This window comes from Procambarus clarkii, chromosome 29, assembly GCF_040958095.1.
Source record: "Procambarus clarkii isolate CNS0578487 chromosome 29, FALCON_Pclarkii_2.0, whole genome shotgun sequence".
Lineage (NCBI taxonomy): Eukaryota > Metazoa > Arthropoda > Malacostraca > Decapoda > Cambaridae > Procambarus > Procambarus clarkii.
In genome coordinates, this window is record NC_091178.1 from 21,249,611 (window position 1) to 21,272,082 (window position 22,472).

The 22,472-nt window shown below is 46.4% G+C and overlaps 9 protein-coding genes across 9 annotated transcripts; all 9 read right to left on the reverse strand.

Annotated features, from left to right (window-relative positions):
* Positions 1-2,043: 2,043 nt before the first annotated feature.
* LOC138369638 (chloride intracellular channel protein 6-like) lies at positions 2,044-2,547 on the reverse strand. The gene has a single exon (XM_069333062.1). The coding sequence runs from the start codon at positions 2,545-2,547 to the stop codon at positions 2,044-2,046; it is 504 nt and encodes a 167-aa protein (XP_069189163.1).
* A 10-nt stretch (positions 2,548-2,557) lies between these two features.
* LOC138369639 (chloride intracellular channel protein 6-like) lies at positions 2,558-2,980 on the reverse strand. Its single transcript, XM_069333063.1, has one exon. The coding sequence runs from the start codon at positions 2,978-2,980 to the stop codon at positions 2,558-2,560; it is 423 nt and encodes a 140-aa protein (XP_069189164.1).
* A 50-nt stretch (positions 2,981-3,030) lies between these two features.
* On the reverse strand, positions 3,031-3,393 carry LOC138369640 (chloride intracellular channel protein 6-like). Its single transcript, XM_069333064.1, has one exon. The coding sequence runs from the start codon at positions 3,391-3,393 to the stop codon at positions 3,031-3,033; it is 363 nt and encodes a 120-aa protein (XP_069189165.1).
* An 874-nt stretch (positions 3,394-4,267) lies between these two features.
* On the reverse strand, positions 4,268-5,275 carry LOC138369641 (processed variable antigen-like). Its single transcript, XM_069333065.1, has one exon. It carries the CDS (start codon positions 5,273-5,275, stop codon positions 4,268-4,270), a length of 1,008 nt encoding a protein of 335 aa, XP_069189166.1.
* A 358-nt stretch (positions 5,276-5,633) lies between these two features.
* LOC123765119 (uro-adherence factor A-like) lies at positions 5,634-6,548 on the reverse strand. The gene has a single exon (XM_045753590.2). It carries the CDS (start codon positions 6,546-6,548, stop codon positions 5,634-5,636), a length of 915 nt encoding a protein of 304 aa, XP_045609546.2.
* Positions 6,549-7,708: 1,160 nt separating this feature from the next.
* LOC138369642 (processed variable antigen-like) lies at positions 7,709-8,077 on the reverse strand. Its single transcript, XM_069333067.1, has one exon. It carries the CDS (start codon positions 8,075-8,077, stop codon positions 7,709-7,711), a length of 369 nt encoding a protein of 122 aa, XP_069189168.1.
* Positions 8,078-8,485: 408 nt separating this feature from the next.
* On the reverse strand, positions 8,486-9,010 carry LOC138369643 (processed variable antigen-like). The gene has a single exon (XM_069333068.1). It carries the CDS (start codon positions 9,008-9,010, stop codon positions 8,486-8,488), a length of 525 nt encoding a protein of 174 aa, XP_069189169.1.
* Positions 9,011-12,164: 3,154 nt separating this feature from the next.
* Positions 12,165-12,617, reverse strand: LOC138369644 (chloride intracellular channel protein 6-like). Its single transcript, XM_069333069.1, has one exon. It carries the CDS (start codon positions 12,615-12,617, stop codon positions 12,165-12,167), a length of 453 nt encoding a protein of 150 aa, XP_069189170.1.
* A 14-nt stretch (positions 12,618-12,631) lies between these two features.
* LOC138369645 (processed variable antigen-like) lies at positions 12,632-13,048 on the reverse strand. Its single transcript, XM_069333070.1, has one exon. It carries the CDS (start codon positions 13,046-13,048, stop codon positions 12,632-12,634), a length of 417 nt encoding a protein of 138 aa, XP_069189171.1.
* Between the last annotated feature and the right edge of the window lie 9,424 nt (positions 13,049-22,472).

The window sequence follows — 22,472 nt, forward strand, 5'->3', positions numbered from 1 at the left end:
ATATAGGCAAGACAACAGCATCTCTTTCCAGGCGTTTAACGATGCATAAGCAACAGGGATCCATTAAGGAACATAATCTCTTCCCACAAACAAACCATCACCAGAGATATCTTAGCAAACAACACAGAAATCATCGATAGATACAGCGATAGCAGGCGGCTTGACGTCTGCGAGGCACTACACATCAAGAAGTCAACACCAGCAATCAAGAGCCAATTAATGCACAACTATATTCTACCCACTTCAAGACTCCGCTCCAATATAGAAGCATCAAGAAATATGGACCAATAGGCTTTCTACAGTTACTTCCATTCAATACCCATTGTTTCGTGTTCTGTCTTGTGTTTGAATTTAATGCCCATTGAATACCCATTGTTTCGTGTTCTGTCTTGTGTTGGAATTTAATACCCATTGAATACCCATTGTTGAAAGTTCGTTTTTCACCTCATCCACCTCACCCAAATGTAGATATAAACCTCGAAGATGTGTAAGCTCTATTCAGTTTCAGTTGTGTGTTTGTAAACTAAAGTCTTTGAAAATGTAATAAGTTTTACGAAACGCGCTCAAGTGTCGCGTCAGACTAGAAATAAAAATGAATTTTGGAGAATTGATCTTTGAATTACCATCAACAGTGAAAAGAAATGTAAGAAATTTTATTTCTAGACTAGAAATAAAAATGAATTTTGGAGAATTGGTTTTTGGAATTACCACCAACAGTGAAAAGAAATGTACCAAAGATCGAGAAAATTCGTGTTAGAATCATTAATCTTACTTTTTCGGTCATATTTAATAATATATATATATATATATATATATATATATATATATATATATATATATATATATATATATATATATATATATATATGTCGTACCTAGTAGCCAGAACGCACTTCTCAGCCTAGAATGCAAGGCTTGATTTCCCTAATAAGCCAAGTTTTCTTGAATTAATATATTTTCTCTAATTTTTTTCTTATGAAATGATAAAGCTACCCATTTCATTATGTATGAGGGCATATTTTTTTTATTGGAGTTAAAATTAACGTAGATATATGACCAAACCTAACCAACCCTACCTAACCTAACCTAACCTAACCTATCTTTATAGGTTAGGTTCGGTTTGGTAGCAGAAAAAGTTAGGTTAGGTTAGGTTAGGTAGGTTAGGTAGTCGAAAAAACATTAATTCATGAAAACTTGGCTTATTAGGCAAATCAGGCCTTGCATTCTAGGCTGAGAAGTGCGTTCTGGCTACTAGGTACGACATATATATATATATATATATATATATATATATATATATATATATATATATATATATATATATATATATATATATATATATATATATATATATATATATATATATGACAATGTCAGACCACGGAAGAAAAATGAAACAGGAATTTCCTTAAGAACTTTCGTATATTAATACATCTTCAGAAGGAGTGACTCCTTCTGAAGATGTATTAATATACGAAAGTACTTAAGGAAATCCCTGTTTCATTTTTCCTCCGTGGTCTGACATTGTCACATTTTTAATCACGTGTTTATTTTCGTTATATACACACACACACACACATATATATATATATATATATATATATATATATATATATATATATATATATATATATATATATATATATATATATATATATATATATATATTTATATATATATATATATATATATATATATATATATATATATATATATATATATATATATATATATATATATATATATGTGTGTGTGTATATAAAGTTAAAGTTTATATATGTGTATATAAAGTTAATGGATAGTAAACAATGTCTGTGTTTACCCCATCACCAAGGCCATCAGTGTCCACCTCACTCGTCGTGACCTGCATCATGGCATCCAACCTTGACACATCGTTTATTTTACCACTTGCGTCCATCCTAGTTCCGGTGGGACGGGGATGGACAACCTCAACCCCGTGTCCACACCCGTCCAAACATCCACACCAAACACGGCTATTACACCCGTCCCAGCGTCCTCGCTCAACCCCGTGTCCAAACTCATTCAAGTGTCCACACTCATCCCAGCGTCCACGCTTATCCCAGCGTCCACACTCATCCCAGCGTCCACACTCATCCCAGTGTCCACACTCATCACAGCGTACACACTTATCCCAGCGTCCACACTCATCCCAGTGTCCACACTCATCACAGCGTACACACTTATCCCAGCGTCCACACTCATCCCAGCGTCCACACTCATCCCAGTGTCCACACTCACCCCAGTGTTCACACTCATTCTAGCGTCCACACTCATCCTAGTGTCCACACTCATCCCAGCGTCCACATTCATCCCAGTGTCCACACTTATCCCACCGTCCACACTCATCCCAGTGTCCTCACTCACCTCAGCGTCCACACTCATGCCAGCGTCCACACTCATCCCAGCGTCCACACTCATCCTAGTGTCCTCACTCATCACAGTTTCCACACTCATCCTAGTGATCTTTCTGACCCCAGTGTCTTCAATCATCCCAGCACCCTCACTCATCCCAGTGTCCAGACTCATTCTAGCGTCCTCACTCATCCCAGTGTACCACACTCATCCCAGTGTCCACACTCATCCCCTTGTCCACACTCATCCCTCTGTCCTCACTCATTCCAGCGTCCACACTCATCCCAGTGTCCACACTCATCCCAGCGTCCACACTCATCCCAGCGTCCACACTCATCCCAGCGTCCACACTCAACCCAGAGTCCATACTCATCCCAGCGTCCATACTTATTCCAGCGTCCACACTCATCCCAGCGTCCACAGTCATCCCAGTGTCCACACTCATCCCAGTGTCCACACTAATCCCACCGTACACACTCATCACAGTGTCCACACTCATTCCGACGTCCATACTTATCCCAATGTCCACACTCATTCCAGTGTCCTCACTCATCCAAGCATCCACACACATCCCAGTGTAAACACTCATCGCAGAGTCCTCACTCATCCCGGCGTCCTATCTCATCAAAGCGTCCACACTCATCCCAGTGCCCTCACTCATCCCAGGGTCACACTCATTCCAGTGTTCTCACTCATCCCAGCGTCCACACTCATCCCAGCGTCCACACTCATCCCAGCGTCAACACTCATCCAAGTGTCGTCAATCATCCAAGCATCCACACTCGTCCCAGCGTCCACACTCACCCCAATATCCTCACTCATCCCAGTGTCCTCACTCATCCCAGAGCCCACAATCATCCCAGTGTCCACACTCATCCCAGCGTCCACACTCATCACAGTTTCCACACTCATCACAGTTTCCACACTCATCCCAGTGTCCTCACTCATCCAAGTGTCCACACTCATCCAAGCGTCCACATTCATCCCAGTGTCCACACTCATCGCAGCGTCCACACTCATCCTAGCGTCAACACTCATCCCAGCGTCCACACTCATCCCAGCGTCCTCACTCATCCCAGTGTACCACACTCATCCCCCTGTCGACATTCATCCAAGTCTCCACACTCATCCAAGTGTCCACACTCATTCCAGCATCCACACTCATCCCAGTGTCCACACGCATCCCAGTATCCACACTCATCCCAGCCTCCACACTCATTCCAGTGTTCTCACTAATCCCAGTGTCCACACTCATCCCAGTGTCCATACTCATTACAGCATCCAGACTCATCCCAGTGTCCATACTCATCCCACTGTCCACACTCATTTTAGCGTCCTCACTCATCTCAGCGTCCACTCTCATCCCATTGTCCTCACTTATCCCAGCGCCCAAACTCATCCCTTGCGTCATCATTCATCCTAGCGTTCACACTAACCCGGTGTGACACTCATCTGGAATATGTTTGACTCATCCCAGCGTCCGCACTCATCCCAGTGTTTACACTCATCCCTACGTCCATTCTCATTCCATTGTCCTTACTCATGCCTGTGTCCAAACTCATCCAGGTGTCCACACTCATCCCAGTGTCCACACTCATCCCAGTGTCCACACTCATCCCAGTGTTCATACTGATCCCAGTGTCCATACTCATCCCAGTGTCCTCATTCAACCCAATGTTCACACTCATCCCTACGTTCACACTCATCCTAGTGTACTCACTCATCCCAGTGTCCTCACTCATCCCAGAGTCCAGTGTTCTCACTCATCCCAGTGTCCACACTCATCCCAGCGTCCTCATGCATCCCACTGTCCTCACTAATCCCAGAATCCATACTCATTCCAGCGTCCTCACTCATCCCAGTGTCCACACTCAGCCCATCGTCCAAACTCATCCTACCGTCCACACTCATCCCCAGTGTCCTCACTCATCCCAGTGTCAACATTCATCCTTGTGTCCACACTCATCTCAGTGTCAATACTCATCCCAGTTTCCTCACTCATCTCAGTGTCCTCACTCATCCCAGAGTCCAAACCCATTCCAACGCCGACACTCATCCCAGTGTCCTCACTCATCCCAGTCACCTCACTCATCCCAGTGTTCTCACTCATCCCAGTGTTCTCACTCATCTCAGTGTCCACACTCATTTCAGCGTCCACACTCATCCGAACGACCGCTCTCATCCCAGTGTCCTCACTCATCCCAGCGTCCTCACTCATCCCAGTGTCCTCACTCATCCCAGTGTCCTCACTCATCCCAGTGTCCTCACTCATCCCAGTGCCCTCACTCATCTCAGTGTCCTCACTCATCCCAGCGTCCTCACTAAGCTCAGTTTCATAACTCATTCCAGCGTCCAAACACATTCCAGCTTTCTCTCTCATCCCAGTGTCTTCACTCATCCCAGTGTCCTCACTCATCCCAGTGTCCTCACTCATCATAGCTTCCTCACTCATCCCAGTGTCCTTTCTCATCCAAGTGTCCACACTTATTAAATCTCTTACACTCATCGTAGTGTCCTCACTCTTCCCAGCGTCCAAACTCATCCACGCGTCCACACTCATCCCAGTGTCCAAACTCATCCCAGTGCCCATACTCATCCCCGTGTTCTCACTCATCCCAGTGTCCACACTCATCCCTACATCTACGCTCATCCTAGTGTACTCACTCATCCCAGTGTCCTCACTCATCCCAGAGTCCACACTCATCCCAGAGTCCACATTCATCTCAGTATCCTCACTCATCCCAGTGTCTACAGTAATCCCATCGTCCACACTCATCCCAGTGTCTTCACTCATCTCAGTGCCCTCACTCATCCAAGCGTCCTCACTCACCCTAGCGTCGAGACTCATCCCAGCGTCCACACACATCCCATCGTCCTCACTCATCTCACCGTCCATACTCATCCCAGCGTCAATATTCACCCAGTGTCCTCACTGACCCCAGCTTCCGCAGTGAAAACACTGGGATGAGTGTGGACGCTGAGATGAGTGAGTACCTTGGGATGAATGAGGACGCTGGTGTGAGTGAGGACACTGGGATGAGTGTGGGGGCTGGGATGAGTGTGGACGCTGGGATAAGTTTGGGATGAGTGTGATCCCAGCGTCTACACTCATACCCGCCCTCGCACTCATCCCAGTGTCCTCACTCACACCAGCGTCCTCATCCATCCCAGGGTCCTCACTCATCTCAACGTCCACACTCATCCCAGTGTTCTCACTCAACCCACCCAGTGCCTTCTCTCATCCCAGTGACTCTCTCATTTCATCGTCCACACTCATACCAGTGTCCACTTATCCCAGCGTCCTCACTCATCCTAGTGTTTTCACTCATCCCAGCGTCCACACTTATCCTAGCGTCCTCACTCATCTCAGCGTTCTCACTCAACCCATCGTCCTCACTCATCCTTAAGTACTCACTCATCCCAGTGTCTACGCTCATCCCAGAATCCACACTTATCCCAGTTTCTTCACTCATACCAGTGTCCACACACCTCCTAGTGTCCTTACTCATCCCAGCGTCCTCACTCATCCCAGCGTCCTCACTTATCCCAGTATCCACACTCATCCCAGTGTCCACACTCATCCCAGAGTCCACACTCATTCCAGAGTCCTTACTCATCACAGTGTTCAAACGCATCCCAGTGTCTACGCTCATCCCAGCGTCCTCACTAATCCCAGTGCCCACACTCAACCCACCGTCCACCCTCATCCTACCGTCCACACTCATGCTAGCGTCCACATTCATAACAGTGTCCTCACTCATCCCAGTGTCCACACTCATCCCAGAGTCCACGCTCATCCCAATGTCCGCACTCATAACAGCGTCCTCACTCATCCCAGAGTCCACACTCATCCCAGTGTCCTCACTCATCCCAGAGTCCACACTCATCCCAGTGTCTTCACTCATCCCAGAGTCCACACTCATCCCAGTGTCTTCACTCATCCCAGCTTCCACAGTTATCCCAGCGTCCTCACTCATCTCAGCGTTCTCACTCAACCCATCGTCCTCACTCATCATAGAGTACTCACTCATCCCAGTGTCTACACTCATCCCAGCATTCACACTTATCCCAGTGTCTTCACTCATATCAGTGTCTTCACTTATACCAGTGTCCACGCTCATTCCAGCGTCCTCACTCATCCCAGTGTCCACACTCAACCCACCGTCCACACTCATCCCAACGTCCACACTCATCCCAGTGTTCACACTGACCCCAGTGTCTTCTCTCATCCCAGTGACTCACTCATCTAATCGTCCACACTCATCTTAGCGTCCAATTATCCCAGAGTCCTCACTCATCCCAGTGTCTTCACTCATCCCAGCGTCTACACTCTTCCCAGCGTCCTCACTGCTCCTTGAGTACTCACTCATCTCAGTGTCCACACTCATCCCAGCATCCACACTTTTCCCAGTGTCTTCACTCATACTAGTGTCCACACTCCTCTCAGTGTCCTGACTCATCCCAGTGTCCACACTCATCCCAGTGTCCACACTCATCCCAGTGTTCACACTCAACCCACCGTCCACACTCATGATAGCGTCCACACTCATAACAGTGTCCTCACTCATCCCAGTGTCCACACTCATCCCTACATCCACACTCTCCTAGTATACTCACTCATCTTAGAGTCAAAACTCATTCCAACGCTTACACTCATCCCAGTGTTCTAACTCATCCCAGTATCCTCACTCATCCCAGTGTCTTCACTCATCCCACTGTCCTCACTCTTCTCAGTGTCCACACTCATCCCCGTGTTTACACTCATCCCAGTGTCTTCACTCATCCCACTGTCCTCACTCTTCTCAGTGTCCACACTCATCCCCGTGTTTACACTCATCCCAGTGTCTTCACTCATCCCAACGTCCACACTCATTCAAGCGTCCACACTCATCGCATCGTCCTCACTCATCCCAACGTCCTCACTCATCCTAGTGTCCTCAGTCATCCCAGTGTTTACACTCACCCCAACGTCCACACTTATCCCAGTGACCTAACTCATCACAGTGTTCACACGTATCCCAGTGTCCCCACTCATACAAGTATCACCTCTCAGCTTATCTTCCTTACTAATCCCAGTGTTCTCACTCATTCCAGCGTCCAAACACATTCCAGCTTTCTCACTCATCCCAGTGACCTTACTCATCCAGTGTCCTCACTCATCCCAGAGTCCTTACTTATTATAGCGTCCTCACTCATCCCAGTGTCCTCTCTCATTCCAGTGTCCACACTTATCCCTACGTCCACAGTCATTCCAATGTCCAAGCTCACTCATCCCAGTGTCCTCACTCATCCCAGCGTCCAAGCTCATCTACGCATCCACACTTATCCCAGTGTTCTAACTCATCCCAGTGTCCTCACTCATCCCCGTGTCCTCACTAATCCCAATGTCCACACTCATCCCAGCGTCCACACTCATCCCAGTGTCCTCACACATCCCAGTGTCCACAGTAATCCCAGCGTCCACACTCACCCCAGTGTCTTCACTCACCCCAGTGCCTTCACTCATCCAAGCGTCCTCACTCATCCCAGCGTCTACACACATCCCAGCTTCCTCACTCATCCTAGCATCATCTCTCATCCCAATGTCCTTACTTATCGCAGTGTCGACACTCATCCCACCGTCCACACTCATCCTAATGTCCACACTCATCCCACCGTCCACACTCAATCCAGTGTCCTCACTCATCCCAGCGTTTAGACTCATCCTGCATCCACTCTCATTCCTGTATCCTCACTCATCCCAGTGTCCACACTAACCCCAGGGTCCTCATTTATATCAGCGTCCTCACTCATCCCAGCGTCCTCTCTCATCCCAGTATCCACACTTATCCCAGTGTAACACTCATCCCTTTGTCCTTACTCATCCTAGTGTCCTCACTCATCCCAGTGTCCACACTCATTCCACAGCCCAAACTCATCCTAGTGATCTAACTCATCCCAGTGCGCACATTTATCCTAGTGTCAACACTTATTCCAGCGTCCACACTCATCCCAGCGTCCACACTCATCTCAGTGTCCTCACTCATCCCAGTATCTTTACTCATCCCAGTGTCCTCACTTATCCCAGTTTCTTCACTCATCCCAGCATCCACACTAATCACAGTGTCCTCACTCATCCCAATGTCCTTAATTTTCCTGCGTCCACACTTATCCAAGAATCCAAACTGATCCCAATGTCCTCACTCATCCCATCGTCCTCACTCATCCCAGCGTCCACACTTATCCAAGTGTCCACACTCATCCAAGCATTCACACTCATCAAAGTATCCTCACTCATCCCAGTGTCCATACTGATACCAGCCTGCTCACTCATCCCAGTGTCCTCACTCATCCCAGCATCCTCACTCTTCCCAATGTCTTCACTCATCCCAGTGTCCACTCCTTTCTCTGCGTCCCCACTCACCCCAGCGTCCACACTCTTCCCAGCATCATCACTCATCCCAGTGTCCTCACTCACCCCAGCGTCCTCATTCATTCCACTGTCCTCACTTATCGCAGTGACCACACTCATCCCAGCTTCCTCACTCATTCCATTTTCCACACTTGTCCCAGGGTCCTCACTCATTCCAGCGTCTAGCCTCATCCCAATGCCCTCACTCATCCCAGCGTCCACACTCATCCCAGTATCTTCACTCATCCCAGTGTCCTAATTTATCCCAATATCTACACTCACCCCAGCGTCTTCATTCATCCCAGTTTCCTCACTCATCCTAGCGTCCACACTCATCCCAGTGTTCTCACTCACCCCAGTGTCTTCCCTCATTCCAGGGACTCTCAGCGTCCACAGTCGTCCCATTGTCCACTTATCCCAGCGTCTCCACACATCCCAGTGTCTTAACTCATCCCAGTCTCCACATTCATCCCAGAGTCCCCAATCATTGCAGTGTCCTGACTCATCCTAGTGTCAACATTCATCCCAGCGTCCTTGATCACTCATCACTACGTCCTCGCTCATCCCAGAGTACTCGCACACCCCAGGGTCCACACTCATCCCAGCGTCCACACTCATCCCAGCGTCCTCACTTATCCCAGCGTCCACACTTATCCCAGTGTCCACACTCATTTCAGTGTCCTCACTCATCTTTGTGTCCTCACTCATCCCATCGTCCACACTCATTCCATCGTCCACACTCATTCCAGCGTCCACACTCATCCCAGAGTTCACACTCATCCCAGTGTTCTCATCCACCGCAGTGTCCTTACTCATCCCAGCGTCTTTACTCATCATAGTGTCCACACTCATTTCCAGCGTCCTCACACATCCAGGCGTCCACACTCGTCCCGGCGTCCTCACTCATCCCAGTGTCCTCACTGCTGCCAGTGTCCACACTCTTCCTAGTGTCCTCACTCATACCAGTGTTCTCACTCATCCCAGTGTCCTCACTCATCCAAGCGTCCATACTCTTCCCAGTGTCCTAACTCATCCCCGTTTTAACACTCATTCCTATGTTTTGAATAATCAGGACGCTGGAATGCGTCTTCACTCGTCCCAGCATCCCCAGTCATCCCAGTGTCCTCACTCATCCCAGTCTCCACACTTATCCCAGTGCTCTCACTCATCCCAGTGCCCTCATTCATTCCCGTTTTAACACTCATCCCAGTGTTTTGAATAATCAGGACGCTGGGATGTGTCTTCACTCATCCCAGCATCCACAGTCATCCCAGTGTCCTCACTCATCCCAGTCTCCACACTCATCCCAGTGCCCTCACTCATCCCAGTGCCCTCACTCATCCCAACGTCCCAAACTCATCCTAGTGTCCACACTCGTGACAGTGTCCTCACTCATACCAGCGTCCTCACTCCTCCTCCTAGTGTCCTTACTCACCCCAGTGTTTTGACTCATCCCTAGGTCCACTCTCATTTCAGTGTCCTCACTCTTCACAGTGTTCACATGTATCCCAGCGTCCTCATTCATCCTAGTGTCCACACTCATCTCAACGCCTTCACGCATCCCTGTGTCCACAATCATCCCAGCGTCCTCACCAAACCCAGCGTCCACACTCATCCCAACATACTCTCTCATTCCTTTGGCCTAACTCACCCCAGCTTCCTAATTCATCCCAGTGTCCCTATTCTTCCCAGCTTCCTCACTCATCCCAGCGCCCACACTCATGCCAGCGTCCTCACTAATCCTAGCGTCTACACTCATCCCAACCTCCTAATTCATCCCTGTGTCCATACTCATCCCAGTCTCCTCATTCATCCAAGCGTCCTCACCAATCCTAGTGTTTTCACTCGTCCCAGTGTCCACGCTCATCTCAGTGTCCTCACTCATCGCTGTGTCAACTATAATCCCAGCGTCCACTTATCTTAGCGTCCACACTCATTCCGGCGTCCAAACTCATCCCAGTGTCCTTACTTATCCCAGTGTGATCACTCATCCTAGTGTCCACACTCATTCCAACGTCCACACTCATCCCAGTGTCCTCACTCATCCCATTGTCCATACTCATCCCTACGTCCACACTCATTCCAGTGTCCTTACTCATCCCAGTGTCCACACTATTCCCAGTGCCCTCACTCGCCCCAGCGTCCTCACTCACCCTAGCGTCGAGACATCCCAGCGTCCACACACATCCCAGCGTACTCACTCATCTTAGCGTCCACACCCATCTCAGTGTCTACACTCATCCTAATGTCCACACTCACCCCAGCATAATGATTCGTCCCATTGTCCTCACTCATCCCACCGTCAACACTCATCCCAGAATTCTCACTAATCCCAGCGTCCACACTCATCCCAATGTCCACACTTATCCCAGCGTTCTCACTCATCCCAGCGTCAACATTCATCCCAGTGTCCACTTGTCCCAGCGTCCTCACTCATCCCAGTGTCTTCACTCACACAAGCGTCCACACTCATCCCAGCATCCTCACTCATCCCAGTCCACACATTGATAACAGAGCCCACACTCATTGCAGTGTCCTCACCCATCCCAGTGTCCACATTCATCCCAGCGTCCTTGATCACTCATTCAATCGTCCTCACTCATCCTAGAGTACTCACTCATCCCAGTGTTCACACTCATTCCAGCGTCCTCACTCATCCCAGGGTCCACACTCATCCCAGTGTCCACCATCAACTCAGTGTCCTCACTCTTCCCAGTGTCCTTACTCATCCCAGCGTCTACATTCATTCCACTGTCCACACTCATATCAGTGTCCTTACTGATTCCCGCGTCCATACTCATCCCAGCGTTCACACTCATCCCAGTGTCCTCACTCATTTTTGTGCCCTCACTCATCCCAGCGTCCTTACTCATCCCAGTGTCTTCATTCATTTACAGCGTCCTCATACATCCAGGCGTCCACACTCATCCCAGCGGTCACTTTCATCCCAGTGTCCTCACCTATCCCAGTGTATACACTCATACCCGCGTCTTCACTCGCGTGGGGACACCGAGTGTCCCCACTCATCCCTGTGTCCTCACTCATCCCAGTGTCTTCACTCAACCCAGCGTCCACATTCTTCCCAGGGTCCTCAATCATTCCAGCATCTACACTTATCCCAGCGTTCAAACTCACCCCAGTGCCTTCACACGCCAAAGCGTCCTCTCTCATCCTAGCGTCCAAACTCATCCGAGTGTCCTCACTCATCCCAGTGTTCTTATTCATCCGACGTCCTCACTCATCCCAGCGTCCACACTTATTCCAGCGTCCAGACTTATCGCAGCGTCCACACATATCCCAGTGCCCTCATTCATCCCAATGTCCTTACTCATCCAAGCGTCCACACCTATCCCAGCGTCCACACTCATCCCATTGTCCTCGCTCATCCCAGTTTCCTCATTCATCCTACATCTTCACTTATCCCAGCGTCTACACTCATTCTGGCGTCAACACTTATCCCAGCGTCCATTCTGATCTTAGTTCCAACACTCATCCCAATGTCCTTATTCATCCCAGCGTCCACACTTATCCCAGCGTCCACACTCATCCCAATGTCCTCACTAATCCCAGCGTCCACACTTATCCCAGCGTCCTCACTCATCCCAGCGTCCACACTCATCCCAGCGTCCACACTTATCCCAGCTTCCTTACTCGTCCCAGCGTCCACACTCATCCCAGCGTTTTCACTTATCCCAGCGTCCACACTCATCCCAGCTCCCACTCTCGTCCCAGCGTCCACACTCATCCCAGCGTTTTCACTCATCCCAGCGTCAACACTCATCCCAACTTTAACACTTATCAGAGTGTCCTCACTAATCCCAGTGTCCTCACTCATTCCAGCGTCCACACTCATCCCAGCGTCCTCACTTACCCCAGCATCACACTCATCCCCATGTCCTCACTCATCCCAGCGTCTACACTCATCCCTGCGTTCACACTCAACCCAGTGTCCACACACATCCCAGTCTCCACACTCATCCCAGCGTCCACACTCATTGTAGTAACCATACTCATCCCAGGGTCCACACACATCCCAGTCTCCACACTCATCCCAGCGTCCACACTCATTGTAGTAACCATACTCATCCCAGGGTCCACACTCATTGTAGTAACCATACTCATCCCAGGGTCCACACTCATTCCAGGGTCCACACTTATCCCAGTGTCCAGACTCATGCCAATGTACTCACTCATCCCAGCTTTCTCACTCATCCCAGTGTCCCCACTCATCCCAGTGTCCCCACTCATCCCAGTTTCCTCACTCATCCGTGTGTCTTCACTCATTCCAGCGTCCTCATTTATCCCACGTCTTTACTCATCCCAGTGTCCACACTTATCCCAGTATCCAAACTCATCCCAGTGTCCTCACTCATTCCAGTGTCCTCACTCATTCCATTGTTCTCACTCATTCCAACATCCACACTCATCCCAGTGTCCTCACTAATCTCAGTGTCCTCACCCATTCCAGCGTCCACACTCATCCCAGTGTCCTCACTCATCTCAGTGTCCTCATTCATCCCACGTACTCACTCATCCCAGCGTCCACACTCATTCTAGCGTCAACACTCATCCCATCGTCAACACATCGTCCACACTAAAGCTACTCCACAGTCACATCAGGAGAAAAACAACAGTGAAAGAACAGGTAATGAAACTTAGAACGGACGAGGACAGGTATACGGAGAATGACAAAGAGGTGTGTGAGGAAATCAACAAGAGGTTCCAGGAGGTCTTCACAATAGAACATGGTGAGGTCACTGCGCTAGGAGAGGGGCAGTAAACCAGGCGGCCTTGGAAGGGTTAGAAATTACGAGAGATGAGGTCAAGAGACACCTGTTGGATCTATATGTGAGAAAGGCTGTTTGTCCAGACGGGATATCACCATGGGTATTGAAAGAGTGTGCAGAGGCACTCTGCTTGTCACTCTCCATAGTGTATAGTAGGTCACTGGAGACGGGAGACCTACCAGAAATATGGAAGGCGGCTAATGTTGTGGGAACCGACCTGTGAGATTTATATTTACTTAATTTATATGAATTTATATAGAATTTATGTTTACATTAATTTATATACTTCGATAGCAATTTGTATGATGTTAAGTGGACTGTATTTCTGCAATAATCTCACAAATCGATCCACTACACGTTAGGGGGGTTTATATTGAATTTATATATATGCAGCCAATCAAACTACAGTATTAAACTTCATATATTAGTATACATTGAGGAGGTTCCTTATCTTATTATACAGCGGCAAAGTCCACCAGATATAACTAGGATGTAGACACCAAATTTTCTCGATGAGGCAGCTTCCATCACCCAGTAACTGATACACAAAGTTTGCTTCCTCTTCTTGACCTGTCAAAAGGGCGCTAGCTAAAAGCCAAAATCCTAATATATGACAGCTATATCAGAGAAAACACTGTATAATGAATTATAAAGACCAAGGCTTAATTACCTTTTATTAAAAGGCTGTTCGCATTCTAACCGTTTTGCCCTATCTACTGACATTAATGGCCAAAAATGATTAGATAAATGGGTTTCGGCAGAACACTTTCCTTGATTATGTTGACAGCGTGTTGATGATGGAAGACCTTTGGTTTCCATAACACTTTATCCAAGAGAAATAATAGGAGCCGAATTTGCTTCCTGCGCCTCTGTGGTCTTAAACAACAATGGCTGACCACTCCTTCACCACTGCTACTGGCCTATTTGTCCAGATATCAGTAAGTGATAGAAGAGTCACATTTACTCTATTTTAATCCTGATAATTAAATTAATTCAAATGAGATGTTTTATGATGGTAAAGTCCAAAGACTAATGTATTTAAGAATAATTCCCACCATAATAGGTGGTGAATTTATAATAGTATGTGACAATGATATCCCTTTTCTATAGACGGAAAATTCCACTACAAGTTACATTTTCTATGGGTAACTTGTGTATACAATGCAGCAATATTATCTGTAATTGCATTGATATTATTAAATGGTGTCAGATTTTCCGACATAATTCCCAGGGGGGCTGCTCACGGGTCTAAGTCCTATTTAGAACAGACGAACACCGATACTCCTCCTTCGAATTATTAGATTAATTTGAATTTAGTAGTTAGTAACCATACATTTGTGTGTCTGTTCGTACAGGATGGATGTCCCGTACTAGAGTTGCAGGGGTTAGAAGTCTAATGTGATTTAATTTCCCTGTTAAGTCTTGAAAGGCTAAAATTCAAGCCTAATTACATATTATTTAACCCAAAAGACTGGATGTGATCAAGTACTACAGTCAAGTATGATTCAGGGACTGCAGTGAGATCAGTGACATTAGATATAACTTGAAGCTTGTTCAGGTAACTGATCACTGATATATAAACACTGAGGCCATGGAATACATCTTGATTAAATAATAAATGTATCAAATCAGTCGTCAGATTTATTGGGGTTTAATTTAGTTAATTGATTCAGAGGATTAAATAGCCCATCATTAAAGTAGAGAATGGTTCTGAGACTGCAGTGGGTTCAGTGACATTGGTCGCAGTGACTTGTAGCTGTTTAGGCTACTGTTCACTGATTTGCCACTGAAGCCTCATGAACTCATCTTCAGCTTTAAATGATGATATTAACATCAACCTCTGTTGTTATAGTCAGCTGTAATCTCCTTAGTATAATGCTACTGGAGAAATATAATCAGCTGACAAATTTAGATTTCTACTGGTATTGTTTATCTGCAGGCATAGGTCTCCTCAAGCTTGATACTGGGCCTGAGAGTAATTTACCTCCTGCAGAATTTAACATGGTTATGCCCTGACATTTAATAGGGCTATTGATGAATCGATGGCAATAGTCTGTCCCTACAAGGAGACCGAAGTCGGTGAGGTGATCAGACTTAATATTATCTGCCAATTTTATTCCTCTATTTCTCAGGAATTTGGCTGTTGCTCTCAGACATTGAACTTGTAGGTCTACTGGTATTTTGTCCACCACAATGGCTTGTACTCGACAGACGTACCTGCCTAAATGTACTGATGGTTGTACCACCTGGTAGACTTGAGGTCCTGTATCTGTTACAAACCCTGAGATGTTGAATGACGTCTGGGCTACAGGCCTTAATTGTAGTTCATCTGCCAACTTTTTAGTGACATATGTTCTCTGGGACCCTTGGTCAAACAACCCACGGGTATGGACCTTGGCTCTCTTATTCAGGATGGTAATTTTGGCAGTAGGCAAAGTCGTATTACCTTTAGACTTTGCCGTTTGGACACTCTTCGTTTGTTGCACCTTGCAGTACTGTACTGTGGTGGGAATGCTATCTTCCACCTTGGATCTTGAATACGTTAATTTCGTATATTTGCACAGTGCTGCATGGTGCCTACCTCTTCTACACCTGTTGCAGGTGTTGAATTGAGTATCACAATAGTCTATGTTGTGTGACTTGAGTCACCTTGAACATCTCCCTAATTCCTGGAGTCGCTCAATACGAGTGTGTCTGTCTGGATAATTAGCACAACAGTATGTTGAATATTTCTTTTTGCAGAACATACATGTCCCCCAGCCTACTGCACGTTTGGAAGTTACCGGGTTGGGTGAACTAGTAACAGTAGGCGTGGAGGATTCTGCTGTATTGTCAGATTTTCTCCAACTAGATGTGAGAGTACTTGGCTGATGTTTATTTGGGGTAGTTATTTTACCCTTTAATTGACTATTTTTTTCTATTTCTGAAGGCTTGCATGAGGCTTTAACTTCCTCATTTGCACGTCGTTGTTTATGATGGAATGTAAACCTTCAGTGATGTCCTGTACTGTCAGGATGGTGTTATGTTGATGTGCGTATAATTCATCTAGTGACTCAAACTCCATGCTGAAGGATTGTAAGAGTCAGCAATCTGATAAGGTTGAGGTAAGTCCACCAATTGTAGTACTAAATGTATGAAAGTTTTCTCATTGCCAGCATTATCCATATTGGCTAGATGGTTAAGCCTTGTGCGGCTTGTAATGGGGCTGCTCATAATGCTGAACAAGCACTGATGGTAGCCTAGGGTAAAATTCTGCACTCACTAGGCTATAATCCTACCTCTACTAGAGGTTAGCACTTAAAATTAATACACATTATATATATACAATCATACACACTAATGATTTGAGTGATAAACCAGTGTCACTGGAAGTACCATTAGGTTAGCTCTTCTATATCACCCTAGGATGGTATAGACACTAATTAATCACTCAAAGGTGTAATGATCATAAGTAAATTATTATATATACAACTCAACTCGAGTTGATAAAAATTATACCCAAAATAGGGTCTGCACCATTCATTAACGGTGCTAGGTTGTTCAATATAGTACAACTAGACTATGGTAATAATGGGACAAGGATGAACAATAAATAGTTCAACTAGTCAATGGTAATAGGGGACTAGGTTATCTATAAACACTAGTCAATGTATATCCTACCCTGTTGTGGGTTGGCAATTGGTAAATATTATATTGTGAACACTAGTGCAATATATATTAAATAATTCTCTATTTTGGAGAAATAATATACACAATTATTGATAATAGCCTCTTAATTGCCTCTATGAAACTTCTAATATTATCAAGAAGTATTAAATATTATTAGTGACCTTGCGAAATTAACTCCACAAAATTCGTGGATAATCTCTCGCGAAATTTAACACCACGAAATCCGTGAACAATCTCGCGAAGACACAGCCACTAATTTGGCTGGCTTCAATATTAGCGCTGTCATCTCACAGAATAACACGCCACCAAATATCTGTGGGTGACCCTGAAACCACTGACTAAGGCTGAACCGAGGGGCTCTTGAGCTCAGTCGAGGCTACGCTGCTGTCTTTGACTGGCTTTGTATAAATCTCACTGCACTAATATATTTAATGAAGATGACCAATGATGTGGGTTCAAAGGACCAAATAATCCAGTTCCGAAGGTCCAAATAATGTGGGAACCGACATGTGAGATTTATATTTATTTAATTTATATGAATTTATATAGAATTTATATTTACGTTAATTTATATACTTCGATAGCAATTTGTATGATGTTAAGTAGACTATATTTCTGTCATAATCTCACAAATCGATCCACTACACATTAGGGGGGGTTTATATTGAATTTATATATATGCAGCCAATCAAACTACAGTATTAAACAACATATATTAGTATACATTGAGGAGGTTCCTTATCTTATTATACAGCAGCTTAGTCCACCAGATATAACTAGGATGTAGACACCAAATTTCCTCGTGTGAGGCAGCTTCCATCACCCAGTAACTGATACACAAGGTTTGCTTCCTCTTCTTGACCTGTCAAAAGGGCGCTAGCTAAAAGCCAGAATCCTAATATATGACAGCTATATCAGAGAAAACACTGTATAATGAATTATAAAGACCAAGGCTTAACTACCTTTTATTAAGAGGCTGTTCGCATTCTAACCCGTTCGCCCTATCTACTGACATTAATGGCCAAAAATGATTAGACAAATGGGTTTCGGCAGAACACTTTCCTTGATTATGTTGACAGCGTGTTGATGATGGAAGACCTTTGGTTTCCATAACACTTCGTCCAAGAGAAATAATAGGAGCCGAATTTGCTCCCTGCGCCTCTGTGGTCTTAAACAACAATGGCTGACCACTCCCTCACCACTGACGCTACTGGCCTACATTGTCCAGATATCAGTAAGTGATAGAAGGGTCACATTTACTCTATTTTAATACTGATAATTAAATTAATTCAAATGAGATGTTTTATGATGGTAAAGTCCAAAGACTAATGTATTTAAGAATAATTCCCACCATAATAGGTGGTGAATTTATAATAGTATGTGGCAATGATATCCCATTTTCTATAGACGGAAAATTCCACTACAAGTTACATTTTCTATGGGTAACTTGTGTATACAATGCAGCAATATAATCTGCAATTGCATTGATATTATTAAATGGTGTCGGAATTTCCGACAAATGTGGTCCCAATATACAAGAAGGGTGACAGACAAGAGGCACTGAACTACAGGCCAGTGTCCTTAACTTGTATACCATGCAAAGTGATGGAGAAGATCGCGAGAAAAATCTAGTAACACATCTGGAGAGAAGGGACTTCGTGACAAATTGCCAACATGGGTTCAGGGAGGGTAAATCTTGCCTTACTGGCTTAATAGAATTCTACGATCATGTGACAAAGATTAAGTTAGAAAGAGAAGGCTGGGCAGACTGAAATTTTTTAGATTGTCAGAAAGCCTTTGATACAGGAGGCTGGTACATAAGCTGCAGAGACAGGCAGGAATAACTGGTAAAGTGCTCCAGTGGATAAGGGAGCACCTAAGCAAGAGGAAGCAAAGAGTTACAGTGAGGGGTGAGACCTCTAATTGGCGTGAAGTCACCAGTGGAGTCCCATAGGGCTCTGTACTCGGTCCTATCCTGTTTCTGATATACATGAACGATCTCCCGGAGGGTATAGACTCATTCCCCTCAATGTTTGCTGACGATGCCAAAATTATGAGAAGGATTAAGACAGAGGAGGACTGCTTGAAGTTTCAAGAAGACCTAGACAAACTAAAGGAACAGTCGAACAAATGGTTGTTAGAGTTAAACCCAAGCAAATGTAATGTAATGAAGATAGGTGTAGGGAGCAGGAAGCCAGTTACTAGGTATCATTTGGGAGATGAAATTCTACACAGTCAGAAAGAGAGAAAGACCTAGGGGTTGATACCACGCCAGACCTGTCCCCTGAAGCGCATATCAAGAGGATAACACCAGCAGCATATGCCTGGTTGGCTAACATAAGAACGGCATTTAGACACTTGTGAAGGAATCATTCAGAACTTTGTATACCACCTATGTCAGACCAATCCTGGAGTATGCAGCCCCAGCATGGAGTCCATATCTAGTCAAGCATAAGACCAAACAGGAAAAATGTCAAAGGTTTGCCACCAGACTAGTACCCTGGCTGAGAGGGATGAGCTACGAAGAGAGACTACGGGAATTAAACCTCACGTCGCTGGAAGACAGAAGAGTTAGGGGGGATATGATCACCACGTACATGACTCTCAGAAGAATTGGCAGGGTAGATAAAGACGGGCTGTTTAACACAAGGGGCACACGCACAAGGGGACACAGGTGGAAACTGAGTGCCCAAATGAGCCACAGAGATATTAGAAAGAATTTTTTTAGTGTCAGAGTGGTTGACAAATGGAATGCATTAGGAAGTGGTGTGGTGGAGGCTGACTCCATACATAGTTTCAAGTGTAGATATGATAGAGCCCAATAGGCTCGGGAACCTGTACACCAGTTGATTGACAGTTGAGAGGCGGGACCAAAGAGCCAGAGCTCAACCTCCACAAGCACAAATAGGTGAATACAAATAGGTGAGTACTTATCCAAGATTCCTCACTTGACCCAGCATCCACACTCTTCATATTGTCCTCACTCATCCCTGCGTCCTCACTCATCCCAGTGTCTACACTCATCCCAATGTCCTCATTCATCTCAGCGTCCACACTCTTCCTAGCGTCCTCACTCATCCCAGCGTCCAAACTCATCCCGACGTCTGCACTCATCCCAGCGTCCAAACTCATCCCAGCTTCCACACTTATCCCAGCATCAACATTCATCACAGTTTCCTCAATCATCCCAGCGTCTTCAATCATTCCTGCGTCAACACTCATTCCAGAGTCCTCACTCATCCCAGTGTCCTCACTTATCCTAGCGTCCACACTGATCCCAGCGTCAACACTGATCCCAGTGTCCTCACTCATACCAGTGTCCTCACTCATCCCTGTATCCACACTCATCCAAGCGTCCACACTCATCCCAACTTAATCAATCATCCTAGCTTCCATACTCATCCCAGCGTCCATACTTATCACAGGGTCCACACTCTTCCTAGTGTCCACACTCATTCCAGCGTCCACAGTCATCCCAGTGTCCTCACTCATCCCAGTGTCCTCATTCATCCTGCGTCCTCACTCATTCCAGCTTCCACACTCATCCCAGCGTCCTCACTCATCCAGCGTCCACACTATTCCCAGTGTCCTCACTCTTCCCAGCGTCCTCACTCATCCCAGCGTCCACACTCATCCCAGTGTTCACACTCATCCCAGTGCCCTCACTCACCCCAGTGTCCTCACTCATCGTAGCGTCCACACTTTTCTCTGATTCCACACTCATTCAAGCGTTCTCACTCATCCCAGCGTCCTCACTCATCCCAGTGTCTTCACCTATCCCAGTGTCCTCACTCATCCCAGGCTCTTCAATCATCCAGGTGTCCAAAGTCATCCCAATGTCCTCACTCTTCCCAGTGTCCTCAATCATCCCAGCGTCCAAACTCATACCAGTGTCCTCACTCCTCCCAGTTTCCTCACTCATCCCAGTGTCCCCACTCATCCCAGTCTCCTCATTCATCCCACGTCCTCACTCATCCCAGCGTCCACACTCATTCCAGCGTCCACACTTATTCCAGTGTCCACACTCACCCCAGTGTCCTCATTCATCCCAGAGTCCTCACTCATCCAAGTGTCTTCACTCAACCCGTCATCCACACTCATCCCAGTGTCCTCACTCATCCCAGTGTCCTTATTCATACCACGTCCTATTCATCCCAGCGTCCACAGTCATTCGAGCGGCCACACTTATCCCAGTGTCCAAACTCATCCCAGTGTCCTAACTCATCCGTGTGTCTTCACTCATTCCAGCGTCCTCATTTATCTCACGTCCTCACTCATCCAAGGGTCCACACTTATCCCAGCGTCCAAACTCATACCAGTGTCCTCAATCATCCCAGTGTTCTCATTCATCCCAGCTTCCTAACTTATCCCAACGTCCACACTCATCCCTATATCCTCTCTCATCCCAGTGTCTTCATTCATCCCAGCGTGCACACTCATCCCAGTCTCCAAACTCATTCCAGCGTCCACACTCATCCCAAAAACCATACTCATCCCAGGGTCCACACTCATACCACCCTCTTCACTCATCCCAGTGTCCGCACTCATCCCTTCTTTCTGACTCATCCCAGCGTCCACACTCATTCCAGAAACCATACTCATCCCAGTGTCCTAACTCATCTGTATGTCTTCACTCATTCCAGCGTACTCATCTATCCCACGTCCTCACTCATCCAAGCGTCCACACTTATCCCAGCGTCCAAACTCATAGCAGTGTCCTCACTCATCCCAGTGTCCTTACTCATTCCAGTGTCCTCACTCATTCCAGCGTCCACACTCATCCCAGTGTTCTCACTCATCCCAGTGTCCTCACTCATTCCAGCGTCCACACTCATCCCAGTGTCCTCACTCATCCCAGTGTCCTCATACATCCCTCGTCCTCACTCATTCCAGAGTCCACACTCATTCCAGCGTCCACACTTATACCAGCATCCACACTCATCCCAGCGTCCCTACTCATCCCATCGTCCACACTTATCCCAGCTTCCTCACTCGTCCCAGCGTCCACACTCATCCCAGCTTCCACACTTATCCCAGCTTCCTAACTTATCCCAACGTCACACTCATCCCTATATCCTCACTCATCCCAGTGTCTTCGTTCATCCCAGCGTGTACACTCATCCAAGTCTCCACACTCATCCCAGTCCCCACACTCATCCCAGCGTTTTCACTCATCCCAGTGTCCTCATTCATCCCTTCATTCTGACTCATCCCAGTGTCCACACTTATCCCTGCGTCCACACTCATCCTTG